The 27,665-nt window shown below is 54.4% G+C and overlaps 3 protein-coding genes across 7 annotated transcripts; 1 reads left to right on the forward strand and 2 right to left on the reverse strand.

Annotated features, from left to right (window-relative positions):
- Positions 1-42: 42 nt before the first annotated feature.
- On the reverse strand, positions 43-5,179 carry TAX1BP3 (Tax1 binding protein 3). The gene is made up of 4 exons (XM_003416840.4): positions 5,072-5,179; positions 1,924-2,043; positions 1,395-1,472; positions 43-1,066 (listed from the first exon to the last, which is right to left on the reverse strand). The coding sequence occupies exons 1-4, from the start codon at positions 5,108-5,110 to the stop codon at positions 929-931; spliced, it is 375 nt and encodes a 124-aa protein (XP_003416888.1). The 5' UTR covers positions 5,111-5,179; the 3' UTR covers positions 43-928.
- Positions 5,180-5,734: 555 nt separating this feature from the next.
- On the forward strand, positions 5,735-6,254 carry EMC6 (ER membrane protein complex subunit 6). Its single transcript, XM_064271587.1, has one exon. It carries the CDS (start codon positions 5,735-5,737, stop codon positions 6,065-6,067), a length of 333 nt encoding a protein of 110 aa, XP_064127657.1. The 3' UTR covers positions 6,068-6,254.
- A 271-nt stretch (positions 6,255-6,525) lies between these two features.
- On the reverse strand, positions 6,526-27,513 carry P2RX5 (purinergic receptor P2X 5). 5 transcript variants are annotated; one of them, XM_023556296.2, is made up of 13 exons: positions 27,264-27,509; positions 24,236-24,386; positions 23,323-23,394; positions 23,009-23,084; positions 22,830-22,923; positions 22,503-22,583; positions 22,027-22,165; positions 18,832-18,968; positions 18,293-18,386; positions 18,072-18,137; positions 15,029-15,111; positions 13,788-14,033; positions 6,526-12,250 (listed from the first exon to the last, which is right to left on the reverse strand). In XM_023556296.2, the coding sequence occupies exons 1-13, from the start codon at positions 27,398-27,400 to the stop codon at positions 12,181-12,183; spliced, it is 1,446 nt and encodes a 481-aa protein (XP_023412064.1). In that variant the 5' UTR covers positions 27,401-27,509; the 3' UTR covers positions 6,526-12,180. The 5 variants fall into 5 exon arrangements, with proteins under 5 accessions (XP_023412064.1, XP_023412066.1, XP_023412067.1 ...); XM_023556298.2 differs by having other exon boundaries at positions 6,732-6,809; positions 27,264-27,508; XM_023556299.2 differs by lacking the exon at positions 23,323-23,394 and having other exon boundaries at positions 6,732-12,250; positions 27,264-27,513.
- Between the last annotated feature and the right edge of the window lie 152 nt (positions 27,514-27,665).

Raw genomic sequence — 27,665 nt, forward strand, 5'->3', positions numbered from 1 at the left:
CCGCCCCCAAGCCCCCTAGCCCATGCTCCAGCAAAGACCCTGTGAATCCCAGCGTTGTTTATTATCAGGTGTGGGCAGCATCACATTGCCATTTCCAGTCACAACAGTAAGGCTTGTTAACTTGCTAGGAGTGGTGGTTGCCCCAGATGTGAATTAGTAAGCTAAATTCAAAAGTAGAGGTGGCATCTCCAAATAGGAAGATAAAAATGCTTTGTATCAAAGTTGTGATTAAAAAAATACAAAAGTTAAACCCACACACATAGAGGAAATTGGCAATCCTGAGAGGTGCCCTGAAATGTCAGCCTTGAACTTCATCTAGATCTTGTGAGCAGGTGAACCCTGGGGAGGCCAGCACCCTCGGGGGAGTGGGGTGCGTTGCGCTGAACTGTGTGGCTTCTGTGGGTAAACCTCCACAATGCCTCTGGTAGTGTGTGTAGCAAGTTCCCTGCTGGGCAATGCGGGGAAAAGCATGGGGGACGGGCACTGCAGAGTTTAGACACCAGGACAGGACTGAGCCTGCAACCAGAGCAAAGGATGGGGAGAGGCCTGGCCCCGCCTGTCACTTTCCAGCATTTTGGCAGCTCTCAGGAAATGGTGTCTCCCCATTTGCCCGGGCATTGCCCGGGCCAGGCAGCAGGGCCTGGGGGCTGAACCTGGGGCCAGTGCACACTGGCTACAACTCAGCTCCAGGCCCTTGTTTCCAGTCCTCAGCGTTCAAGGGAGGAAACTGGCCCCACAGCCTCAGGCCAAGGTAAGAGAGGGGAGGGAGAGACTGGGTCGGCCTCAAGGAAATGCCTTTGGGACCAGCTTTTGCCCTTCTGAGCGGAGGCCCAGCGCTCAGCAGAAGCCAGAACAAGGGGCAGATGGGGTGGAAGTGGTGTCACTGTACAGAGGTGGGCAGGCACAAGTCGGGGACCATGGCGGGCTGCTAGGACAGCATCGACTGCTGCACGGCCTTCTGCAACGACTGCCGCGTCACCAGCAGGCGTACCACCTCCTCTGAGCGCTTGGTGAGCCGCTTCCGGGCCTGGTCATGGGTGACCATGGTCATGTCCCATCCGTTCACCTGGCCCAGAGAGAGAGCATAGACCACCTCAGCTCCCTGCCCTCTGGGATCTGGAAGCAGGACAGGCTTGGGGGCAGAGGAGCTCGGTCATCCAACTAAGCCCCCAAGCTGATGTCCCGGGCTAAGGGACACCAAGCACTGTAGCTGAGGCACGTAGAGGAGAGAGCGCCAGCTTCCTCTGGGGGCATCGCCAGCATGGGCTGCAAAACGACTTTGGTGAGTCTCTCCCTGGTGCCCTGGGAGGGCTGGGAGGCAGGGCAACCCCCTACCCCTAAGTACTGCAGACCTTCTAGCCCAAGCAGTTTTCCTCCTTTGGGACACCTGTTACCTGCATGATTTTGTCTCCAATCTGCAGCCCAGCAATTTCAGCGGGGCCTCCTTCAGACACCCGTGTGACGTAAATGCCCTGGAAAGTGACAGCCCAGGTCAAGGACTGTGGTCTCTGGACTGGCCCCTTATCCAGCAGCACAGCCCAGCATGACATACCATCAGCCCTCCATCTGTGCCTACACATAGCCTTCCCTGGGGTACGTGGCCAGTGTAGGTTGTGCCAAGACAGTCAGGCAGGAAAGCTTGGCTGCCCCACAGATGCTCCACCCTCTGCTGATGGCCTCCTCCTGGGCTCTGCCCGAACATGCCATTCGAGGGGGTAGGAGGCCCAAAAAGGGCTGGAGAGGGCGGCTCCCCAACCCTACCCCTACTTATTCCCACCAGATCATTTTTTGGACCTTCCTAGAGAGGACTACTGGGGAGAGATGAGGCCTGCTCCTTCCACCCCCGGCCCAGGGAGCAGAGACCCACCATCTCGGGTCTCTGTGCCCTACAGGGAGGCCCTACGACCCTGGCCCCCCACTCACCTTGTCGGTCTTATCTTCTGAGAAGGGATTCTGGGAGGGATCCTGGTCAATTCCACCTCCAATACTGAACCCCAGGATTAAGTTCTCACCTTGACGCAGCTTATGAATTTCAACTCTTTGCTGCCAAAGAAAAAAAACAAGCTGGGGGTGTGTCGATGTGTGGAGAACGGGTCTGGTCTGTGTCCCCAGCAGCAGCCTGGAGACTGCTGGGGCTGCTCAGAGCCTCACCGAGGGGGCAGGGGCAGGGGCAGGGGCAGGGTCCTCGCCAAGAATCCAGCTAGTCACCAGCCTGAGACATTGGGCGGCTGGGAATCAGAACTCAGACTTAACGACGCACCCACACAGCCTTCTGTTTCCAACCTCTCCCCCTTCCCCTGTTGGTCTCAGATACCAGCCTTAGTCCACATGTGATCTAAGTTTACCCTCCTGGCTCAAGAGCCCGGGGGAGGCCTACACAAGAGCAGGAGGGGTCAGGCCCTAGAGTGGGGCAGGCAGCCCAGGGATGGATTACCCAATAAGCATGGTACACATGGGCTTACTTACTAACATGCAGTGCACGATTTCACCGGCACACCCATGTGAAATTGTTCAGTACTGATTAGTAAGGAAACACAAGTAAGCCCATGCACCTTGCTTACTGGTTCATCTGCCCCTGTTCAGGCCCCTTGCTGAGGCAGCTCAGGTTGCTGTGCCAGTCCTGCCAGGGGCAGGATGGGCATGCTCAGGAAAGGCAGAGAAGATCATGCACACACAGAAAGGAGGAGAGCTTCCCTAGCCAAAGGAACAAGATGCTGTGGATACATTTCCATGAGACTGGCACATACGGCACAGGTCAGGGACCTGGAGGTAAGATGAGGCTGAAGCTGGGGCAGGATCAGAAAGGCTGTGGGATGCGGGCCAATGAGGCTGGCCCCGGTTGGAGGATGGAGTCATTCTCCCTAAGACCCAGGAGACAGAAGAATGTCCTGGGGCTGTCTCCCACCATGCTCTGGGGCTGTACTCCCACTGTGTCAGGCTCTTTTCAGAACCTTCAGGCATCCTCCAGTCACCAAATACTGTGAACAGGACCACCCCAACCCAACAGCAGAGAGTTTTAACAGGAAGAAGAAAATGCAAGAGGGAACTTGATCTGGACCCGAGGGGCTTCACAAAGGAGGGATCATTTGCAGCAGGCCTTAAGGGGTAACCTGACCTTGATCCTGAGCCCACTGGGCTGGGCAGGGTATGGTCAAGTTTGAGTGCTAGAACTCAGAGTAGGTAGGGACTGGAGGGAGCAGGTGTCTCACAGAGGCAGGATGTGGAGCCAGGGGACCTGGGCTGCTTGGAAAGTGAGATCAACAGTCTTGGGCACTGCTCATAGAGAAGAGAGGAGTCAAAAAGACCACCCAGCTGCCAGGCCCGGCTGCACACAGCCACCACTGAGATGGGGCCCAGCAGGAAGGGGCTTTAGGGAAAAGAAGAGCATTTCCAGTGTGAGTTCGGGAGCCATCCAGACAGATGTCCAGAAGGCAGATGGAACCCTGGAGCCACCGTTTAGAGAAGAGGCCAAAATGGTTTTAACCTTCTCAAAATGTTTACATGGGGGAAACCTCCCCACCCCACCCCCAATCCAAGACACAAGAGGGAGAGGCCAGACCCCACCCACCAGGTTGAGGCAGGAAGACAAGGTCCACAGAGGGTAAGACTGCACAGGGTCACACATCAAAGCCACGTTCCTAGTGTTAGAATTGGGGGAAGGGGTCGTGGTCCTACAGCTTTGAGGAAGACCTTGGGACCAGCCATGACATGAGGAAGGGGGGGGTAGGAAACATGACCCCTGAGCCTGGGTCCTCATGCCCACAGGTAAGTGTGAGCCCCTCCACCTACCTCCAAGGTCAGAGTGCAGGCCCTTGGGCTGGAAGGCAGGATCCTGTCACTAACTTGCCAGGTGAGGCCAGGCAGGTTTCTGCCCCTCGCTGGCTCCTCACTTGCACTCCCTTTTTCCAGGTAAGGAGCAAACTTGGCCTTCTCTCTGGGGCAGTTAGGGTTCTGGAAAAGTCAGGCTGTTGCCACCAGAGTGAAGCTTAAGACAGCTGTCAGCAGGTCCAGCCTTGCTTCCTGGTAGCTTGGGCTGGAGCTCTGCACTCACCCTCACGTGCCACCTTTATCAGTGGCTCCCTGCCACGGCCCACCTGACCCCATCTGACCGAAGAGCTCCCTGGCACACCTCTACAGGATACTTCACTCAGTCCCTCTGGCCGCAGGGCTGAGACTTCCAGCTGCCCCATCACCTGCCTAGCACGCACTTCTTCCAGTTTTCTGAAATTTCTGGGGAGCTAGGCAAGAGACCTGGGTCCTTCCTAATGAACACTTGCTTTATGGCTGGGGCTGTTTCTCTACCTTTGCCATCCAACTATAGCCCCATCCAGCTGTGGCATTGGTGTCTGGGTCTAATGTCCTAGCCTTTCTCCTTCCCTTCGCCTATTCTAACAGAACCTGGTGCCCAAGACAAGTCAAGGCGGCGGCTAGGGGCCTGGGCTGACCTCCCAGAGGGGTCCAGTCAGCCTCAAGTGCCAGGTGCGGAGGGGACCCAGGGAAGGTTCGGTGCAGGATCGAGCCAGTTACAGGACCCTTAACTCTGGGAGGGTGGTGGATGGGTGCGAAGAGTCCAGGCTGGACCTGAGGGAGGAAGGGGCGGCTGCGCAAGCCTCCGACCAGCCCCACTCCCCAAATCTCCCTCCGCTGGGCGGCGGCGGCTGGAGCGGAGGAAGTACTTCCTCATTCCAGAGGCTGCGACTCATGAACTTAGGGGCCGGCGCCCGCCCCCCGCGGCCACCCAGCTGGGGACACTGAGGCCCGGGGGGGGCGGCGTTTTCCCAGGCTTCAACAGCAGAGACCTTTCTCCTTCGTCCTCCCTGTCTCAGCTGTTGAAAGGAGTCCAACCAGGGGCGGCAGTGCGCGGGGTCTGACTCGGTCCAGGGTTTCAGGAGGCGCTTGGGTCCCAGGCCATCTCTGTTTCATGGCTGGGGAGGTTGAGGCCGAAGCCCAGGTTACCCGTTTGCAGGAGCCCCGGGTCCGATGTTTTGTCAACCTGTTTGGGCTGTCAGTTTACTGCTCCGCAAAATGGGGGCAGCACAAGACAGGAAGGAGCCCACGAGAGAGCACTCACCACCACTGCGGTGACCGGCTGTCCCGGGATGTAGGACATCTCGACCCCAATCCTGGTAACCAAGCACCGTTCCGTGAAGCCCGCAGCGAAAATCACAGCGGCCGCGCCCTCCCTGGTTAACAAAGACAGCCCCGCTGGTCCCGCCGCCTCATGAATAGTTAACAACCCTCTAGCCAATCACCGGCCGGAGCGCTGTTCCGCTTTCGGAAGTCATTGTGCGTGCGTAGAAAAGGAGGGAGGGGATGGAGAATGCTCAGAGCGTCCACAGCGCAGGCGCCGGGGAGCCGGGCGAGATTTTGGAGCATGCGCAGCCCAAACCCTCCCGGCAGCCTCGAGCGCAAGATGGCGTTGCGGGATTGTGTGCTTCTGCTTGTCTGAGGAATCGTCAAGGGACTTCTCTCCGACGCCGTGTTTCAGGTAATACTGGGCAAACCTAGGCGGAGGAGGCAAACGTGCCGCTCCCTCCCTTGTTGGTCTGAGCCACCAGCCTTCTCAGCATCTTTGAAGGGCTGAGACCCAGGAGTGGTGCAAGTCCCGGAAGCCCCAGGGGAAGGGCGCGCCGTTAATCCAACTCGCCAAGCTCTGGGCACCACTTATAACTTGGTTTTCTCCGCAGCTCCGCGTTGTCCCCGAGAAGGCGGAGGCCGAACCCCGGCGGGTGTGATGGCCTCCGTGGTGGCCAAGCGGGAAGGGCCGCCGTTCGTTAGCGAGGCCGCTGTGCGGGGCAACGCCGCCGTCCTGGATTACTGCCGGACCTCAGTGTCAGCGCTGTCGGGGGCCACGGCCGGCATCCTCGGCCTCACCGGCCTCTACGGCTTCATCTTCTACCTTCTTGCCTCCGTCCTGCTCTCCTTGCTCCTAATTCTCAAAGCGGGAAGAAGGTGGAACAAATATTTTAAGTCACGAAGACCTCTTTTTACAGGAGGCCTCATTGGAGGCCTCTTCACCTACGTCCTGTTCTGGACATTCCTCTATGGCATGGTGCACGTCTACTGAAATGGGGGCAGGGTTGACTTTTTAAAAAAAACAGATTGGGAAGACTGTTGCCAGAAATTAACACCGTGTAGACTTACTTAGTTTTTAAAATTGTTGAATTCGCTGCTTGTTCTGTAACGTTATAAATAATTTATATCTGAAGACGAAGAGCCTGTAATATTCTTCAGATTAAATGAAGCGTGAGACACTTTTGGAGTGTTTTCCTATCTTAACCCCACACTCCCTATCTGTCATGGATGCCAAATCGCCAAGATTTGACTCCTGGACGGCTGGGACTGGGCCTTGTTAGGTGCCCTGGAGTCGGTTCCGACTTATAGCGAGTCTGTGTACAACAAAAGGAAACACAGCCCAGGCCTGCGCCATCCTTGGCCTCCTGTAATTTCCTTCCAATTATCCGGAGACCATCAAGAGAGGGGCCGCTAAGGCCCACGGTAAGGAGAAAATTTACTGTTAACATCTAAGAAATAATAACATTTAATAGTGAGTATTCCCTATATGCCAGGCACTGTGCCTTGTACTTTAAACCCACTGTCTCATTGAATTCTCTCAGTAACCTTATGGAGTTGATGTAATTGTTACCCCCATGGAACCGGAGGCTCAGAGAGGTTAAATACCTCTGCTTGAGAAGGCACAGGTAGGAAAAAGCAGAGCCAGGATTCAGATGCAGGTCTCTTAATCGCGCTTGCTCTATTGGCCACCACTGCTTCCAGGTACGAATGGTATCATTTCAGTTCCATTTCACCTAGTCATAAGAAAAAATAAATTGCAAGCTTATTTTTCTATAATATTCCTGGTGAAGATTAAACGAAGACTGGACATTTAAGCAAAATTCTGGGCTTTATTAGAGTGTAATTGCCTCTGTGTATATACCAATCCATGGTCCCTTCTTGTCTGGAGGGCTATCTTAAAATAAAACTCATTTGTTTAATCAAGAAATAAATATTATTGCATTAGAGTTACAGTAAGGAAGTAGAAGTTGCTCGTGGAATATATATATAACTGGGAGACCAGCATCACCTAATCACAAATATGTAAAATACAGGAAATGCTATGAAGAGCGTACATACACTCCCCACACCAAGCCCAGATTGGGGAATGGGTGTCAGGGAAGGCTTCCTTGAGGCAGTAGCATTCATTTAAGGCTGAACGTTAAATAACAGCCAAGTAATGTTTTAATGTATGGGGAAGGGGTTATTTGCAGGAAAGAGAGTGAGGGCCATTGGGCAGGAAGGAGCTTGGCCTGTATCTGGAAAGTAAAAGAATAACTGAAGAGGCCGTGAGGTAGACCTGGGTAGATCATGGAGGGCCATGAGGGAGTTTGGCCTTGATCCTATGAGCAGTGAAGAGAAGCCTTTGGGAATTTTATTCAGGAGCAGTGTGATCAGATTTGGATTTTTAAACAAGAATTTGCTTTAGATCAGAAGTGGACTCAAAGCTTAAATCCAAGCCCCCTTTTACACACAGCAGGTGGCCCGTGGCCAATAATGTAGATAGATCTGGGATCCAGGCCAGATCTCCTGAATTCTATTTTGGGTTCTGGGCCACATACTTGCACACAGGCCAAGAAGCTGAGGCACAGCTTTGCCTCCCTTCCCAGTGACTTCTGAACCCTTTCCCTGCACACTGAAGATCCTGACATTTCATGGTTTGCGTACCCCAGCCTCCCCGTATTCTTTCTCAGGGCCTTGTCTGAGTAGGAAAAGAGGGTGCCTCCCTGATGCAGAGAAGGAGGAGGGGGAAAGATAGGGGACAAGTGAGCCATTGATTTACTTCATTATCCCCCTACTGCTGGGCCTCTGAGGTGTTCCCTATTAGAGAAAACATTACAGTCAATGTCTTTATGTCAATATTGTTTTGAGAGAGTTTAGTAAGCTCCCAGGGCAGAAGGTAAAAACTTGATACCAGATGCTTTCCAGAGTTTTTATCAGATGCACGCTGAATGAAAAGTACCAGTATCAGTGTCATTTCACCTTTAATTTTAATGTTTTCTCATTTAAAGAGTAAAATTAAATGCTTCCTTAACTTTCATTTGAATTTCTTTGCAAGATAACAAGGAACCTAATATATTGCTTACTAATTGTTTCTAGTGTCTCTTTTGGTCTCGATTTCTGCTTGTGCTTTTCCCCGGAACACAGGTGACCATGAAAGTTCAGGCATGAAGGGAGAGAAATCAGGACACGTTTAAAATTCACAGCTTTTATTATTTCTATAACCAATTAGAATGTCTGAGAGAATACGTACATTGGGCAGGTCCCAGAAAATGTTTGCCATCTTCCCCCCTTAGTTCTGTGTACTGGCCCAGGGGAAACAGCTGACAAAGTGAAGTCTTTTAGAGAGAGAGCCGCCCTGGGTTCACGGGATGGTGTGCACTGAGGAAAGCAGCATCACCGCGGTGGGGGAAGGGAAACCAAGGGGAGCTCTTTGCCAAACATGCAAGGTGCCATTCCATGTAGGGTGATTTAGAGACTCTGGGGCACTGTAGTCCTTAGCTGGGTACTTAAAGACAGCTGGAGGTTATCACAGTCCCCTTTTATAGCTGGCTCCCCAGTGGGGCAGCCAGCCACTAAAGTACAACTAATTGGAAGGGGGTGCATAAAAAGGCAGCCGTGACTAAGCAGTCCTGATGACCCCTGCACCAGAAGTAAAGGGTGCTTTGCTTTTTAATAGCTGGTCCCTGGGATACTACATTGATAGCACCCAATTCACAAATTTCCCGTTGACCAGCATCATGGTACCCAAGGCATGGGATAACTCAATTGTTGGGGAAATAGTAGGTGGGTGGGTTTTTGGGGTTTAGGCTAGCGCCTGAATGTGATTGACAAATATCAGAATGGAAGAGAGCTCTTGAGAAGCCTGTGGGCTCATGTTCCTGATGAGGCAACCAGTGCCCTCAGGGAACGGGGCTTTCCCAAGTTTGAAAGGAGCTCAAGTTCCACTACACTTCTCCCTATTTAAAAAGCCAGTTTCTACAAGATTAACGAGCCTCCCACTCATGTACCAAGATTATGCAAAAAAAAAGGGGGGGGTGGGCTTGGGCTTTGCATAAAGCAAGGCAACCTTGGCAGAGTGTGTGACACCATCCAGAGCTGTGAGGGCACCACTGGCCTTTCTGATCATGGGTCCCTGAAATGTAATAGGGGAGGCTTTGCTACACTTGAAGAAACAATAAGGCTGGATAAGTCCTCTATGATAGTAGTGTAGAATGGGGCAAGCCTGACAATTAAGGCAAGTCAACTTGATTAAAAGAAAGCCCCAGAAAACCAGTATGGATAACAGGTGACATGAATTAGGGGAGGGATACTTCCGTAACCCTTCCAGACACCACCTACTACTCTCCCTCTCCATCTGAGCTCCAGTCACACCGGCCTCCATATATAGTTCCTTGATTGCTCCTTCCCAAGTCAAGGCATTCCTTTACACGTGCGGTTCCCTTACCTGGAATGCTTCCCCCCATAGCTTTAACTGCTGCTAATCTTTCAGGTTTCAATTTGTATGTCACTTCCTTGGGGAAACCTTCTCTGGGTACCCCTACTCCTTGTTGAAAACCCTCAAAGCACCCTATTGAGTTTGTGATTATATGTGTTATGTTCAATTGAGGTTCAACTCCCCACCAGACGGGACAGGGGCCATGTCTGTGTTGCTCACCCTGTACCACCGGCATTTAGTCCAACACCTGGCACACAGTAAGTATGCGATAAATATTTACCAAAGGACTGAACAGATAACTAGAAAAACATTTCCATTCCAACATAAAACAAATAATGTGATTGTCCCCAAATTACATGGCTGCTGCCAAGCAATTCCAAAGACAGGTTAAGAGAAACAGACCAACTTCTAAGCAGCCAGGACTCAGAAATGACCCCTGTCCTTTTTATTTCCTCCCACACACAAAAGTCACATGCTAAGTTATAAAACCCAGGGTTTAGTTTAGTGAGGAAGTTAAACCCCAAGTGGATCATGCGGACTTCACTTTCTACTCAAGAGAACAGGTTGGGCTTGTTGACAGGTTACCACACAACCCGAGGTGAGGCAGCTGCCTGCTCTAGAAGGGTTCCTGTTCTGGAGACAGTGCCCCTTTGCCCCAGTGGTAGCCTTGCCAGGGACTTTCTGCCAGACAGATTCTGACGACCCTTCTGTGTGCCGAGAAGAACCAGGCTCTTCTGACAAAGGGAAGCCCTTCCTGAGAGGATACTCCCTTCCCTAGTTCCAGGCAGCAGCCCAGACACAGCACCTGAGCCTTGCTGAGTCAGGCAGCACCTGAGACTTTCCCGCCGAGTGGTTCAGACAACAGCGAGTGATGAGTTCTAGGTTTCTCGCTCCGTCAGATACAGTGGGATAAGGAAATGTGAGCTAGCCTGGCTCCAAAGCCCGGTGTGTAGGCATATTTCACTGTGTGTGTCTCTGACAGGAGACTTGGCCTACATGCAGGTTCATTGCCTGAGTAAGTGAGCGGGTCACCAGGTGGGTTCTCCGCAAAGTAAGGGCACCTCCTGGGACTGGTAACACTTGGTGCCTCCAGGGAACGGGGGTGGGAGGCCAGCTTTTCGCTTGTCTATTCTTCTGTATCTTTTGAATTTTGAATCATACAAATACTACCTGGTAAAACATTTTAATTTACATAAACTGAGCTTAACACCACATTCCCTGGGTAGGGGAGCTCTTGGTCGCAGGGTAGCATGTGTGTGAGTCTGACCTAGAAGCTGGTTCCAGCCACCAAAGCTGGCCTTTTCTTTCCTCGGAACCAGGGCTTCTCAAACTAATATGCACACAAATCACCTGGGAATCCTGTTAAAATGCAGGCTTTGGTTAGTAAGTCTAGGAGTCTCCTGGTGGTACAGTTAATGCGCTCAACTGCTAATCCAAAGGTTAGAGGTTCCAGTCCACCCAGAGGTGCCTCAGAAGAAAGGCCTGGAGATCTACGTCCAAAAAATCAGTCATTGAAAACCCTATGGAGCACAGTTCTGCTTTGGCACACATGGGGTCGCCCTGAGTCAGAGTCAGCTCCAGAGCGACTGGTTTGGTAAGGAGGGGCCTAAGACTGCGTTTTTAACCAGCTGCCAGGTGATGCCAGTGCTGCTGGTCCATGGTCTGCACTTTGAGTAGCAAGGCTTTATAGCCGCTGTTGGTGGGAAGCAACAGAGTTCTGCAGGGTAGGGGCAAGGTAGGAACATCATGGGGAAAAGGGGCAGGGGTGAGAGGAAGCACCATTTTCTATCTACAGTGTGGCTGCCCTAACAACTGTGTACACTGGCCCAGTGAGCACTTCCCCATCCATTATCTCATTAGCCCTTCGTTAACCCTTCAGACCAAGCCTTTGAGGAGAGAGGGTGGGAAGCAGGTCAGGGACACCCAGCCCCACAGAGCAGCAAGAGCCAAACCACACAGGTAAATGCAGCTCTCCTCGGGACAAGACAGTATGTCCAGTGCTTCCCCTGGCCGGGTGGGTCAGATGGAGCAGAGGCCTCCCTGCCTCCCCTCCCTATGTGACCTTGAAGCCGTGGAGTTTGTCTCTCCCCCTCAAGAGCCAGCTGCCTCCAGACTTCTTCCCTGGTTGCCTCCTTGGGGCAGGACCAAATGTCCCCTTGGATGTTGGCCAAGGGCTTTCTCTGAAGAGCCATCATTCTCCACAGGGATTTCTAAATTCTCAGCTAGAGGCTGGAGGAAGGCCAGAGTAGCTGGGCCTGGCTGTGACATGTCTGTTGTCTTTGGAGGAAATTACACGTGTTTTTCCCTCCCTGAGGGTCTGGCCAGCATCTCATTTAAGATTCTCTTGGATAGGGCCCAGCCCAGAGCAGGAATCAAATAAATGTTCGCTGCACGTATGAATGAATATCCAACCAAATTCTCAGAAAAAAGTAAAACTACCCAGACCCTGGCCTGCCCTCCTCTCTGGGCAGAGCCAACTCTTGTAGATTTGAGCCTCTGTGGCCACTAGGAGGCTCCTCTGCTCACACAACAAAAAGCTTGTAGCAAGATCCCAAGGTTCCTGCAGAAGGCTGGGCCTGGAAGCCCCTGTCCCATGCAGGCACGAAGATTCCTTTGCCCATCTCAGAGCTGTGGGCTCTCATACCCCCAATGTCTTCACCGAATCTGCTCTCAGCCAACACCTCTGGCTACGTCTCCACTGTCTGCAGGGTCTGCAGCTGCTCCACGTTGGCCTTTGTATCCTCCAGGTGGCTAGACCTGGGGAGAGGGGCACACAGAGGGCAGAGAGGACGGTGGGGGGCCTTGCAGACCAGGCCAGCCTCCATAAAGGCAGACATGCGCAGCAGCCTCTTGCTGGCAGCACCGCAGGCAGCCTGAGCATTCAGAGGGGCCGTCTGTAAGGGACCCTGGCCACTGTCCAGACACACATAGATGAGCTGTCCCAGCAACCAGCAGCAGCAGCCACCATAGTGCCAGACAGAGCCTTGCACAGCACCAGGCGAGACTGGGCCAAGATCAGCAAGGTGACTATTCTTCCCCATCACAGGCTAAGAGTTCAGTGAGTGCCCAAGAAGCAAGAGTCAGCCCAGGAGGGACCACCACTTGGGGGGCTGCAGGCCCTGGCCCACCCCAGCCAGTCCCCTGCTTCCACTGCCTCCTAACCCCAGCTGTGGCAGTTTCTCTACCTTTTTCTCCTCACCCTTCTCCATCCTTTGCCCACCCTCTCTGTCCCAGTCTGTGGCTCACTCCCTCCCTACCCAAGCCCAGCTCCTGGCTGGAGGTCATCAAGGGATGGAAGCTGGGGACCAGAGGAAAGCCCCCCCAGGGCCAGTGAACTCAAGAGTCACCAGAGGAGAATCACAGAGCCCTAGCCTATCTGAGAGGGAGGGACCTCTGCTCCCAGGCCCCACTGGAAAGAGGAAAACGAGGCCTAGCAAGAAAGGACCAGGCACCCGCTACAAGGCACACAGCAAGGCAGAGGCAGGGCAGCCTGAACCGGGCCTCCTGACTCAGCCAGGGCTCCCTGCCGGCACAGGCTGAGGTCATATCCACTTCTGGGCAGCACCCCAAGAAAGGCAGTCTGATGGGCACTGTCAGCACAACCACCACCCTCCTGGGGCTGGGCAGTCCCAGAATTTCCACATAGATGAGGGTCTTAAGGGTAGGGGGAATAAGGGTTTGATAAGGCAGAAAACCCAGTTATTAGTTATTATTAGCTATTAACCCATAACTAGACTCTAGAGAGACACTACCTAAGTTCAAATCCCAGTTCTGCCATTTATGAGCTGATGACTTGGGCAAGTTATTTAACTTTTCTGTGCCTCAGTTTCCCCATTAAGAAAACCAAAAACCAAACCCACTGCCATCGAGTTGATTCCGACTCATAGTGACCCTATAGGTCAGGGTAGAACTGCCCCATAGAGTTTTCAAGGAGCGCCTGGCAGACTTGAACTGCTGACCTTTTGGTTAACAGTCCCAGCACTTAACCACTACACCACCCGGGTTTCCATTAGGAAAACAGGTAATATGTATAAGTACCCACTTCATTAAGTCGCCGAAAAGCTTAAATGAGTCAATAGCTGCAAAGAGCTCAGAACAGTCAGTGTTTGGCAGAGTAAGCGCTGTGTAGATGATAGTATGGTTCAGCTTGGATGGGCGCTCCTGGGTCCCCAACGCCCTGCCTTATTGCCCGGTCACGCCGGAGAACAGCCCCCTGGGGCCCTGCCCGTGGTCCCTAGGCTGCCTGGACCCAGTTCTCGTGCTTTCCTGCCCCGCATTCCCTGGCGCCCCTCACCTGGAGGGCTGGGCGCAGCCCCCGAGGACCTGCCGGCACACGCAGCCGTCCCCCTTCGGGCCGCCTCCTCCATCCTGCGCCTCGGCCCGCTCCAGCGGCCCCGGCCGCTGCCCCTCGGACTCCGCTTGCGGACTCTGCTCAAGGCCCCGCGGTCCTGGGCCTGGGCCTGGCCCCGCCGCGTCCTCATCCTCCCAGGCCCCGCCCTGCCGCGGAGACTCCGCCAGCTGGGCGGGGACCTCTTGGCCCCTGGGCAGGAGAGGACCTGTTAACCCTCCTTAGGCCCCAGGAGCCACGTGTGCAGTGCGGCCCCCCAGGTCCTGGAAAATCACTTGTCCTGCAGGGGGCGCCACGCTCACTCAGCCAGTGCTGAGCCTGTGTCCTGGGGCTCGTGCTCCGGCCGAGTGGTGGGTGAGGGCTCAGGGCTCAGCCTATCTAACCAGGGCTGCAGTTCAGTCTGCAGATGGTCATTTCATTCTGGGCTAATGACACAGCTGACCTTCCACCCGCTGTCCCAGGTTGTGGTGGGAGGGTAGGGCTGAAGGAGAGCCCAGGTGACTATCCAAAGCTGGCCACCTGCAGGCCCCCATTCTGATCCCGGCTCTTCCAGAAAACCTGTCCTCAGGGGCTCAGGCCAGAGTCCCCTCTCCCCTTTCTGTACCCCCACAGGCATCTGGGTTTCCAACATACACTGCTTTGCTGCCCTGAGTATACCCACCACCCCTGCCCTCACCACCCCCACCCTCACCCTCACCAAGTCTAGGGCTAAACCTGCAGCTCCAGTGGGCCTGGAAATAGGCCCCTGCAGTGAAAAAAACAGAAAATCGTTTCTTCCTTCTAATACCATTTCAGCTTCTCTCAACCCCAGCCTACCAAGAATCCTAAGAAATAAATGCTGGAAAACACTATACACAAACCAACTCCCTCATTTGGAAGATAGAGAAGCTGAGGCCCAGAAAGGCCTGGGACTTGTCCAAAGTCACACAGTGAGACAGTGCCAGGGCCAGGCCTGTATACCAGGTCTCCTGCCCACAGCCAGTGGCCTCTTCTGAGGCTATTCTTAAGCTGATTCTGGCCCCAGCTGGCCATACAGCCTGTTCTCAGAATGTTCCACCCTCCCCAACCCTCTCAGGGATGTAAGCTACCCATGGTTACCCCCTGCCTCCACACCCTGAACGGGGGAGACTGACAGAGAGGGCACCTCAGAATTTCCCTCAGGCTGCTGGGGGCCGGGCATAACTGACCTCACTTCCTCGTACTTCTTGCCGCGGTAAAAGTGACTCTTTTTGATGAAGTAGATGAGTACCAGGTCACAGAAGAAAGCACCCTGCAAAAGAGTTGGGGTCCCTACTCAGAATCCTAGGCTTCTGGAGAGCACCTGCTATAGGCCGGCCACTTGACACACTTCACACCATGTGATCCTACAGTGATCTGTGAGGGAGGTGCTCTGGACTGAATTGTGTCCCCCAGAAAGATATGCTGAAGTCCTAACCCCTATACCTGTGAACCTGACCTTGTTTGGAAATAGGGCCTTTGAAGGTATTATCAGTTAACAAGAGGCCATAGTGGTGTAAAAAAAACAAAACCAAACCCAGTGCCGTTGAATTGATTCCAACTCATAGCGACCCTATAGGACAGAGTAGAACTGCCCCATGGAGTTTCCAAGGAGCACCTGGTGGATTTGAACTGCCAACCCTTTGGTTAGCAGCCATAGCACTTAACCACTACACCACCAGGGTTTCCACAGTGGTGAAGGGTGGGTCCTAATCCTATATGAGTGATGCCCTTATAAAAGAGAAGAGACAGACACACAGAGGGAAGAAAGCCACGTGAGAGAGCATGGCCCAGCCAACACGTTGATTGGGACCTCTGGCCTCCAGAACATGTGTACACTAAATTTCTGTTTGTGTACACCACCCACTTTGTGGTGCAGCCCTAGGAAAGTAAGACAGGAAGTATCATTGGGTCCATTTATAGATAAAGAAGCTGGACGCTTGTCCAAGGCCACAAGGCTGGTCTGCGGTAGAGCCAAGGTTAGAATCAAACGCCATCTGGTTCCCTGCACTGTGCTGACCTTAAAGGCGAGTGTTTGCTGAGCACCTACCACCTGCCGGCTATCACACGGAGGTGCAGGGAGGGGTAAGACAACACAGACTCCCTGGACTCTCCCTCTGGTGCAGGAGGCAAGCACGTCAATTACAAGCATGTTCCCTAATGGGGAGACGAATGAGGGGAGCCAAGGGAAGTCAGGGCTTTACTCAGCCTGCGGAGGGACATCTGGGTGAGTCTTGAGGGTTGAATAGGCATTAATACAAGGTAAAGAAAGTTGGAGACAGACACTTCAGAGTTAGGAACACCTGGGAAACTCCACAGGGACTGTGGGAGGAATGCTGGAGACCCTTCTGAAGAGGTATGCGGGGGCCAGCCTGGGAAGCACCTTAGAACTTTGTGTAGCATCTGTTTGCATCCCAGCAGAAATGAGGGTGAAGTCATTGAAGGGTTCTGAACAGGGGAGTAACACTGGCATTTTTGAAAGATCTCTCTGGTAGTCAGCGTGAGAGATGAACTAGAGGGGATCAAAACCTGACCAACAAGGAGGCTACTTACAGCTGGGGTTCAGGAGAGATAGCGAGGCCTGAACTAACCCAGCTGGGACCCACCACACCCCAACACAGGCACTTCAGTCCAGATCCAGTCATGCAAATGCCCATCTCCTCCACCAGAGGGCGACTCCATACAGCACCGAGTCTAACCAGGGGAAGTGTTTTTGCTCAAGGACTGAGCAGGGATGTTGAGGGCGAGGGTGGGGAGGAGGGTGATGGGTGGGCCAATAGGTGGACCTGGTCCCCTGACCCTAGGCACTGCACACCTCCTTTTTTCCCCAGATGCCAAAAATGTTATTTATCCATTCTTTGTTCCACCACCCCCACCTCCCCTCCCCACCCCACCCCGGAGCCTCTACCATACCTTTTTCTGTACCATTACCTTCAAGTGTCTCTCTCCCAGGTGCCCTGTGTCCCATTTTACCCACATCATAAGAAAATGATGGCTGAGGGTGGGCTCCTCTCTAAGAAAGTTATGTACACAAATACCCAGGGCTCCCTAACAAGGATTATTTGCAGTTAAAGGAATTCACTGAGGTTCACTTCTATCTGTCACTTTCAGGCACACGGCCTCTTTGAGTCCTGTTACAAGACACATTTTTTTTTTTTTTTTTTTTTGTCTCAATGAAAAGTAAATCCTAGGTCCTGACAGAACCTCCAACGGGCTCTTCTGGCCACCCGGCTGAGGAATGAGAAGGAGGCTGCCAGAAATCTCAGAAGGGGGCTTCTGGGGTGGGCACAGGCCACTCACTAATGACTCCCATGTCTTTGAAGACAACCTCCAGAAGGACAAAGGAACAATACAGAGATTCTGATGAAACCTTTCCCCGCTCGCCTCTGAGCCCCTCTCAGTCCACTGAAAGGCTGCCTTTAGGAAGGATTGCAGGGAGTCCCTGCGTGATGCAAATGGTTCATGTGCTTGGCTGCTAACCGAAAGGCTGGAGGCTCGAGTTCACCCAGAGCCACCTCAGAAGAAAGGCCTGGTGATCTACTTCCAGAACGTCAGCCACGGAGCATAGTTCTATTCTGACACACGTGGGGTCTCCGTGAGTCAGAATCTACTCCACAGAAACTGGTCACACGTGGGGTCCCATGAGTCAGAATCGACTCAACAGGAACTGGTTCGAAGGATTACAGGGCTGTGCTCCCCTATGTGACATCTGACAATGTCTGGAAACATTTTTGGTTATCGCAACGGAAGGGTGCTACTGGCATCTGTTGGGTGGAGGCCAGGGATGCTCCTAAACATCCTACAATGCCCGAGACAGCCCTCACAACAATTATCATGTCTCGTCAACAGTGCTGAGGTGGAGAAACCCCGTAGAGCCTAATTCCACTTCTTTTGGCAGAAGTGGAGATGGAGGCTAAAGAATTGCAGGGGCTGACCTGGGATCCCAAAGACCCCCCCACCTCACCAACACACATCATGGCTGGGGGCTGACCTAAGCCCCACCTGCAGCCCCAGAGCCACAGGCAGACGCTGCTCTGGCTCTGGAAAGAAGAACTCGGGCACTCACTGTCACCTGGGGCCGCTGGCTGGGAGTGAAACCTCAGAAAGCCCTCTAGCTACATGCACTCGGATCCCACCAGGGCTCGTTCCTTCTGGGGCACTGGGATGTGTTGTTCCTGGGCTGCCCTCCCTGCTGAGCCCCAGGACAGGGGAAAGGAGGGGAGAGGTACTCACAGCCCCCATGAGCGCCACCCCAGAGCCCACGTTGATGACAGTGGGGATGATGCTGAACTTCCCCGCCTGAAGACAGAGAGGAAGGCAGGGTGAGCGCGGCAGGGAAGACAGCGGGGTCCCCAGAGACTCCAGCCCAGACCCCCTTCCAACCCCCTTTCCCCCACCCACCACTCCCTGTCCCAACCTGCCCAGCCTCAGAATGGGAGGACGAACCCACACACCTTGCCATTCACCATCACATCGAAGCGGATCCCATAGGCTTTCATCAGGGTGCGGAACTCCGCCCCAGCTGTGTCTCGGTAATATTTGGCAAACCTGGGGGAGACAGGGCCCAGATCTCAGCCTGGCTGGGCCTTCCCGTTCGGGGCTTCAGGGAGGGGACTGGTAAGCACTCCACAGCCCCAGGACCGTTACAGATCCTCTCACGGATCGAAGCCCAAAGATGCCTCCAGATCTTCGAAATCCCTGACGGATAACCCCCAAGGGGCAAGGGCTGTCCTACCATAGCCTGCGCCGGCCCCTGGCCGCCAAAGCGCTGATGGAATCGGCCCAGCAGACACTCTTCTCTCCTCCCATAAGCCTCTCAGGGGCCATCCATGGCCACTCGGCCGGCCGGGATCCACGCCTCCCTTGCTGTTTCTCCCTGCACTCAGCCTGGCTCCCATCCCACCACCCCCAGGAAGGGAGTCATAGTGCTGACACCCAGGAAGGACTTGACTCGCAGCCAGGGTCACAGGCAGCAGCCCTAGCCCCCAGTTACCTGAAGTTGTACCCCGAGGAGATCGACTTTTCTCCAAATTTGCTGTCCAAACGGTTAAAAGAATAGTGAGGGTTGCATTCAGAGGAGCCCTTATCAAGATCACAGTCCCATTCAATGTGAATTCCTATCACACCGCCCTTGAAAGAAAGACAAGGGTCAGTGCACAGAGCTTTCTGGAGATAGACAGATGTCGCAGGCAGTCCCTGCAGAGGAGGGTGGAGTGCTGCCGTCCTGCTTCGGGAGGGAGGCCGTGGGCACTCTGGAGCAGCTGAGAAAACCACACCAAGGACAGCCCCAGCCCCCCTCTCTTCCCTCTCCATGCTCCAGGGTCGGAGAGAGCTACCCTGGGCCAGCACCTACTGTGCACAGGCTACACCAGGCCAGCACCTACTGTGGACAAGTACCGCAGGCCAACACCTACTGTAGACAGGCTACCCCAGGCGAGCACTTACTGTGGACAGGCTACCCGGGGTCTGCACTTACTGAGGACAGGTTACTCCGGGACAACACCTACTGTGCGGAAGCCACCCCAGGCCAGCACTTACTGCAGACAGGCTACCCAGGGCCAGCACTTACAGAGGGCAGGCACTGGACACATGACCAGGGTGTGTCAATAGGCTCTCTTTCTGGCTCTGCTTCAGCCGATGCCCCAAAGACTAAGAACTAGACAACAGGGGCCAGGTGCACCCACGTCCCAGGGTGTGGCCCTGGGTCACTGCCGGTTGGTGCCTAAAGAAGATGGTGACAAACCACCTTTGTGACCCCCGGCTCAGCCCCCACTTGGAGGGCATGAGGGGCTGAGGCTGACAAGGCTGGAAGGGGGGTTTCTTTGGAGGCCACTGTTGAGGTGCTCTTACATTTCACCTCACAGAGGTGGGTGGCCCTCACCTGGGCTTCCCGAGAAAGACGTAAAGGGGGGCCTCTCAGAGAGCTTTGTAGGCTCTCACTGGATTTGGGGACCAGACAGTTGGTTGAAAATCTAAAGGGGAGAAGCTTGGGGCTAAACCCAAAGAGTCAGAGCAGAGACGAGCAAGGGGACCATCTGTGGGACAAGGAACTAGATCTGGCCTTTTCTATCTGGTTTCTGGAAGCAGTCTGAACAATTAAGATGCTCTTTGTCTTTCTCAAATAGCCCAGCACGCAGGGGCTACCCAGTTCCCAGCCCTGAGGAACTAAGCTCAGGAAGGCACATGGCAGCCAGTCATGCATGTTCATTAGTTGGGTTGATCTTAACTATGCATTAAGGTGCTAGCCATGCATTCTCACTGAGGTCCCAGTGACTAGTGGACTTTGGATCTTGGAGCTCTTTTTGGGGGGGACCTCCTGGATCAGTGAGAACATCCATGTACAGGAGAGGGAGCAGCATGTCCCTGGGGGCAATGGAGGCCCCGTGGCAGGAACTCGCCCAGACCTTACCCATCACAGCTCTTCACTTGTCTCCTTTCTGGTTATAATAAATGGATAATTGTAAGTACAGGTAATAGTTTCCATGAATTTTGCGAGTCATTCTAGCGAATTATCAAACCCACAAGGGCAATGAGCCAGCCCGGGCTGGTAGTACAGAGTCAATTTGTATAGACCCAGCTCTGGGTGGCTGGGGTGATAGAGAAAGGCTGCACTGGCAACCTATGAAGAAGGATAGAGTCCTTCTAGCTTGTAACCCAGTCCCTAGGGGTTAGAGAAAGAGAGAGAGAGAGGAGACCAGCTGGTCTGAAGGGCAGGGAGTTGTACAAAGTTCTGAGCCCGCGGTTGCTCCCTGATGACCTAGCCTCACGTGACCAGGGGTGTTTTGACCCAGCTCAGGATAGCCATGGGTGAGGTCTGATCTAACTCTGGTTGGTTAGGGTCATACAGAGAGAGTTTTTGCCGTGGAAGTGGCTGGCGACAAGTACGGAGGTATAGGAAGGTGAGGCCTAGATCCACTTCTAGCTGGGAACTGGACTCACACTGCTCCTTGCCGTGCAGCTATGACAAAGGTGGCGTCTGCCCGCCTTGCCCCTTTTATAGCGCAGTCCACGTGCCATCCCTCTGTGACGGTGGGTGGGGACACAGACGTGGATCACCGGGGACAGAGCTTGCTGGGAGCTGTCTGAAAAGGTGCTGCCAAGATAGCCACCTTGAGGAGCCATGAGACCCCACAGTCTGTGTAAGGCAGGCTGCAGAATGCTCAGGGATGGGGGAACGTAGTGTCCTGAGAAATGGTGGCACCCAAGTCACCCACGTCATGGAGGTGGCAAAAAGAAATTCCCAGAGGCATAATCTAAAAAACTAGTAATAATAAAGTATCCCTCCAAAATAAATAAATAAAGTGTCTTGTGGTGGGAGAGAAACCATCGGCTCTGAACACCCACCAAGCCCAGAGGATGCCATCACTGGCTGTGGTGGTAGGAGACTGTCCCCTGGCAGCTGCGCCTGGCCCTGGTGGTGTCCACATGGGTTAAATGGAGAAGAGTGAGGTGGAGAAATAGGGCAGAGGCCGCCGTCACCTCACGCCCCGCTGCGCACCACCCCCCAGGAGGGCAGAAGCTAGACTCGGCGTGGAGTCATGGGGTTCAGTCACTCCAATGGATAGGACATTTTAATTTCTGAAGAGATACTGCCCTTGTGACTAAAAGTCACATCATTACCTGAGATCCCTGCCTAAGATTTCAGCCAGGGGTGAGGAAAAAAGGGTCCACAGAGCAACCTGGCCCCCACACAGCATGATATTTACACTCCAAACAACACTGCATATAGGGTGTTGTCACCCCTCTTCACAGTAAGGACACCGAGGCGAGGGGGGTGATGTCACTTGCAGAGGGTCACAGCACTAATAAGTATAGCAAGTGTAGGGCTGTGACTCAAGCCCAGGTCTGCCTGCCTTTCCCCTATGCCTCGATACCCTTCCTGGTGCCTGATGAGCACCCTGGCCTCAGGGGACTGAGACAGGGTCAGGGGCTCCAGGAGGACTCGGGCTACGTCTTTACAACCATGTCCCTTTCGCCTCCCTTCTGCCCCCTCACCAAGTGCCTGTGGTCTGAGCGCTGGCACGTCTAGCTGTGTGTCACAGCTCATTCTGAAAACAGTCCCCAGGAGCAGTGAGTACGTATGGCCACCCATCCACCCTATAAGTCCCTTCTACACCCCCACCTCATTTCGGAGCTGAGGCCAATGCCCCAGGCCCCCAGGGGAGGGCTCCCTGTGCACACCACCCACCTCCAGGGCCATCTCTTGGAAGCTGCTCCCAGCCCAGCGGACCACAGATCCCAGTCGGAAGATGGGGCAGTAAAGGTTGTTGGGGTCAAAGCGACAGGTTTTCAGGAAAGAGCTGTTCTTGGTGTCCAGCACGTTAGTCCTGGGTGGAGGCCGTGAATAACCAGTGAAATGAGGGTGAGACTTGCTGTCCTGGGTCCTCACCCCAACCCAGGCTGACCTGATTTAGTCCAAACTGGAGCTTTGACCCCTCCCCCAAGCTGACATCCTACTCCACTCCAGGGCAGGGCCCCAACCCCCAGCAGGGGCAGGGGAGCCCGAGGGCCACCAGCAGTTCTGTCCCATACAACATCACACACAGAAGCCTGGGTGTACACGGCCCCCACACACAGCCATGAGGGCCAGCCAAGGCCCTCGGAGGTCCCGAGTCACCAGCTGAGGCCCTGCTCCCAGGACCCCAAGAGCCAAGCCCCACATACTTGGAGAAGTTGAATTTGGGGAAACGGATGGAGTTCTTGATGTAAATGGTGAATTCTTCAGCCTCGCCCAGGAGCAGCTTCCTGGAAACCAAGACCGCAGCCTGTCCAGGAGGCCCTGCCTGCCTCTGCCCACCCACCTCAGCCAGACCTGCTCCCTGCATCCCCTGGAGTCTTTGCCAAGGTGGGCTAATTTGCTCAGGTCGGAGTGGTCTGCAGGCCTCTCTGGGATGTTTCCGGCTCCTCCCTAAGGGTAAGGCTCCCGGGGTAGGTGTGTGCCCACCCACAGGACTGAGAAACCCCTCGGGGCCCCAGGGTCCAGCCACTCACTCTGGCTTGGACTTTGTCTCCACTGGGCACCAGGCGAAGACTTCACAGGTGCCCTTCCCATTCCCCACCCGCAGGCAGCGGCCGGTCTTCACTCCTGTGGGCATGGGACAGGGACAATGCCAGGGGCCTCCCGGCCCCAGGCCTCCCCCCACCACACAGGCCTCGCCTCTAGGCCTCACCATTTCCAGCCACAACAGCCTCTCCAGGGTGACAGTCACTGTCCTTAGAGCACTTTGCATTGGGGATGTCTTCACTCTGCCAGAAGAGAAACGTGGCCTCAGCCAGAGCAACATCCCACCCCGGCCTGAGTTCACACGCCCTCCTGAGAGCCTGACCCAAGTCGTGTCTCCGTCCCCAAACCATGCAGGTGCATCTGCACCATACACACATCCTCCAGGGCCCTGGAGCGGGCAGAAACTCCGGTGCCAGGAGAGGGGTACCCCAACCACTGCTGGGGGCTCTCCTCCCTCCCCAGCTCCAGGTGCCATATCACCTCAGCACAGGTGTCCTGGCGCTGGTTGGGGGTCACGATCAGGTTGGTCACCACGAAGAAGGCGCCCTCTCCCTGAGGAACCAGAAAGGGGGTGAGGGACCTCCTCCCATCTCCTGGGTCCCCTTCCCAGGGCTGCCTGGCAGAGGTAGGACCTCTGAACGGGTGCTGGGGCGGATAAAAAAAAAACCAAAACGGTTGCTGTCGAGTCGATTCCGACTCATAGCGACCCTATAAGACAGAGTAGAACCACCCTATACAGCTTCCAAAGAGCGCCTGGTGGATTTGAACTGCTAACCTTTTTGGTTAGCAGCTGTAGCTCTTAACAACTATGCCACAATTGTTTCCACAAAACTGGTGGACTCCACCCTCTGTCTGCTGCCCCTGGAGTCTTTTAGGTGTCCTTCAATAGGCTCCTTCCTGGCCTACAACCCGTACTGCCTCTACTCCATGAATCCTCATCTGACCTCAGCCCCTAGGGTCTAAGCCCATATCTGGCAGGAGAAGGGGCAGTGACAGAGTTGCCCCAGCCTGGCCCAGATGAATTCCCAGGGACAGGACCTAATAGAGGGAGGATCTCCCTCCGAGAGTGCCCCAGTATGCCCTTTGTGAAAACGGCCTAGAAGGATTCTGGGTCCCACTTGGTCTGAATAGGCTCAGGGGTTGCTTTCAGAACAGTCAGTCCCATAAAGTGCAGTTAGCTGTAGAAATGGCAACTATCTTCTCACTTAATATATTTACCAAAACTAAAAATAAAAATAACCAGGCACAGTCAGGGAGGCCAGGGGTGTGGCATGGGGGGAAGGGCCTGGACCAAGGCTCTGTCTGCAAACCCCCGTAGCCTGGGCCGAGGGAGACAGTGGACGGAGGACCCTGGGGCACAGGGCCAGGGAGCAGTGCTGGGTGGGGCTCAGACCTGGGGTGGGATGACATAGTCGGCCACGTCCCAGAGCCGCTCCCCAAGATCCGAGGTGTTGGTGAAGGCCACGCCCTTGACTTTGGTGATGACAGCACTCTGCAGGGAAGTATCTGTGTCTTGGTAGCCCTTCTTCACTATGAACACCCACCTGGGGGAGAAGGATGGTGGGTGGGCATCAGTTGTGTTGCTTCCCTCAGGGAAGTTTCCCAGGCCTGGGGAGGCGAGGGGGGTGGGGGTTACAGTGACTCCTGGGTGGGGGTAGGGGTGAGCAGGCTCTGGCTGCCTTTCCCACCAGCTCCCACCACTGCCTGAAACCTGGTCCGGCAAGCAGCAGGGGCAACAGGCAGTCCCAGAGACGTGTGCGTGTGTGTGTGTGCACGCGCGTGAGCCAAGGCCCTGAAGTCGGGCAGGCCTGGGAGGAAACAGGCTCAACCATGTATTGGCCGTGTGACCTTGGGGAAGCCACTTAACTCTGAGCCTCAGTTTACCCATATGTAACATGGGGAAAACGATGTCTCCCCCCAGGAGGTGTGGTGAGGGTTAATAAGATGGTCCAGAACCTGAAACTCATTATGAGGAGACATGAGACAAACCCAAACTGAGGGGCATCCTTCAAAATTGTTGTTGTTGGGTACCCTCGAGCCAGTTTTTGATTCATAGCAACCCCATGTCACAAGAGTAGAACTGTCCCATAGGGTTTTCTAGGTTGTAATCTTTATGGGTGCAGATTACCCACAGAGCCACTGGGTAAATTCGAACCACCAACCTTTCGGTTAGCAGCTAAGCACTTAACCTTTGCGCCACCAGGGCTTCTTATAAGAGTACCAAATCTCATACTCTTCAAAACACGTCAGTGTCACGAAGGACAAGGAAAGACTCAGGAACGATTCCAGATCAGAGGAGACTAGGAAGACAGGACAACTGAACACAAGGCATGAGCTTGGGTTTTCTCTTGCTATAAAAGGTAATTACTGGCATAGTTTACAAGAGGTCTGTCAATTACATAATAATAATAATATGTCAGTGTAAATTTCCTGATTTTGATCCTTGAATTAGGTTAAATAGAGAATTTCTTGTTTTTCAGGAATATACCCTGAAGTATTTAGGAGTAAAAGGGCATCATGTCTTCAACTTACCCTTAAACAGTTCATTTTAAAAATACATATGTATGTATTTTTATATGTATATTATATATATGTATATGGAGCCCCTGGGTGGTGCAAATAGTTAATGAGCTCAGCTGTTAACCAAAAGGTTGCAGGTTCGAATCAACCCAGAGGCACCTTGGAAGAAAGGCCTGGCAATCTACTTCCAACCAATCAGCCATTGCAAACCCTACGGAGCACAATTCTACTCTGAGACACATGGGGTCGCCATGAGTTAGAGTCAACTCGACGGCAAGTGGTATATATATTTCCAAAATTTTTTGCACTGTTCTTGCAACTTTTCTGTAAATTTGAAATTCCATCAAAATAAAAAACTCTTCTTTAAAAACAAGATGGGAACACGTAAATTGCTTAGTACAGTGCCTGGCACAGAGTAAGGGCTCAATGAATACAACAACTCCTTATCGTTGATGTCGCTGATAGTGTTAGAGATTGTGCTTGGTTGAAGTTGGGAAAAATGCAGCCCAGAGGGCAGGAAGCCACTCGCCTGAGGCCATGCAGCGTGTGGTGTGGGGTGCCCTGTACCTCCCAGTGTCCGGTGAAGGTTCCCTGTACAGCAAGTGCCAACCAGGAGGTATCCACCCTCCTCACTCCTGGGAGCAGTGCTGGGGGTCCTGAGCCCTAGGCTATCATGTCTCCAAGGAACTCTGAGAGGGCTGTGACCCTTCGGCCAATCAGCCATTTTAATAGGGACAGGCTGGACCCAGCCCTATCAGAAACAGTCCACAAACACTCACAGAGCAACTTCATTCCTTCACTCATTCACTCCGTACCTAATTCCTCAGCAATTAAGTGATGCCAGGCCCCGCTCTCATGACCTCCCCAGGCATCACAGACATTAAGCAAATGATCCCCCAAATAAGCCTCTAATTACATGTGGGAATGCCATGGAGGACCAGGAGAGAGAATCAGGTGAGAACCTAGTCTGGGGAGGGAAGGCGTGCCTGGCTGAGGAATGACCCATACAAAGGTCCTCAGGTGTGAAGTGGCCGGTGTCTCAGGGGTGACACTCAGGGAATGCTGGGCGCCTGACTCCAGACGGGGGTGAGGGAGGTGGGGGCACCCCTCCCCTCTCTCCACAGTCTGGGAATAGGAGGCTCAGCAGCACGTGAGTCACTTCCTCCCTCCACCTGTCTGCCAGAGGGTAAGGGCTCAGAACAGCGCCTGGCTGAGCAACCCCAAGGAGCTGCCCCCTGGCTGGTGGCACCAGCATCTGCTGGATGGGATGGGACTGGGTGGAACGGAACGGAATGGGGAAGGAGGCCAGGGGCCTGCCAGTAAAGGCTGCTGGGCAGGACCCCCAGCTGAATCCCACAGAGGCCGCCCTGGGCAGGGTGAGGTGATCAGGAGTGAGTGTGGGAACATGCCAGACTCATGAGCTGCCCCAGCCCCAAGCATGGCACTGACTCTCAGCGATTATAAATAACCTTTCCGGCTTCTGGGCTGGCTGCCAGGCCAGGGCCTGGGGAGGGGAGGCTCCCGGGGAGACAGCTGAGGCCCAGTCTGGCTGCTGGGTCCCCACCTATTGTATCCCTACCCCCTTCCTGTGGCCCTGACACTGGGAACTCCAACTCTGGGGAAAGAGAGGCCCATGGAAAGCCTAAATCAAGAAACCGGGAGCCTCTACCCACACCTCCTCACATCCGGGGGAGGGGGTGATTCGTGGGCGCCTTCTTTACCCCTACGTTTACATCTAAGGGCCCAAGGAGGGCCCCTCCCCAAGTAGCGCCACAGAGCCCCAACCACGGGGAACACATGCACACATGCAGATTCCAGGACCCAGCCGCTGGCAGCTGGCACCTGCCGCCCAGAGCCACCCCCTCCCGTCCCCCACCTCCCTGAACGCCGGGAGCACTCACACCACCAGGTACAGCAGGATGGAGAGCTGCAGCAGCCGGTAGAGCAGGCCAACCTTCTTGTTCTTGGCGATGACATACTTTTCCGTCTTGTAGTCAAACAGCGACAGGCAGAGCCCCTTCCAGCCCCCCTGCCCCATGGTGCTGGCTTACTAGGGCCTGCGGACTGTCAGACCCCACAGGTGCCGCATGGGGCGCCCGCCCCGCGCTCCGGAGCCCACCGTCCCTCGCCTGCCCGCTCCCTGCGCGCCGGGCGCCGGCGCGGCCGCTCCCCCTCGGCACTGCAGCAGCCCCGGGAGTGCGCGACTCGCACGGGTATGGGCGCTGGGAGCGCGCGGGGGTGGGTCGATGGCCGGCCGATTATTGGCGTAGCTATAAAGCCTCGGCTGAGAGCTGGGCTGGGGA

The sequence above is a fragment of the Loxodonta africana genome, chromosome 18 (genome assembly GCF_030014295.1).
Source record: "Loxodonta africana isolate mLoxAfr1 chromosome 18, mLoxAfr1.hap2, whole genome shotgun sequence".
NCBI classification, from domain to species: domain Eukaryota; kingdom Metazoa; phylum Chordata; class Mammalia; order Proboscidea; family Elephantidae; genus Loxodonta; species Loxodonta africana.

Excerpts from the sequence above, each read along its gene's own strand:
- TAX1BP3 (XM_003416840.4), bottom strand. The coding sequence starts at position 5,110 with ATGTCCTACATCCCGGGACAGCCGGTCACCGCAGTGGTG. Across the intron at positions 2,044-5,071 it reads AGCCGGTCACCGCAGTGGTG|CAAAGAGTTGAAATTCATAA; the intron begins GTGAGTGCTCTC and ends TTTCTTTGGCAG. Across the intron at positions 1,067-1,394 it reads TTGGAGACAAAATCATGCAG|GTGAACGGATGGGACATGAC; the intron begins GTAACAGGTGTC and ends TCTCTGGGCCAG.
- EMC6 (XM_064271587.1), top strand. The coding sequence starts at position 5,735 with ATGGCCTCCGTGGTGGCCAAGCGGGAAGGGCCGCCGTTCGTTAGCGAG.
- P2RX5 (XM_023556296.2), bottom strand. The coding sequence starts at position 27,400 with ATGGGGCAGGGGGGCTGGAAGGGGCTCTGCCTGTCGCTGTTTGACTAC. Across the intron at positions 22,584-22,829 it reads GAGACAAAGTCCAAGCCAGA|GAAGCTGCTCCTGGGCGAGG; the intron begins GTGAGTGGCTGG and ends CTTGGTTTCCAG. Across the intron at positions 22,166-22,502 it reads CCCAAATTCAACTTCTCCAA|GACTAACGTGCTGGACACCA; the intron begins GTATGTGGGGCT and ends GCCTCCACCCAG.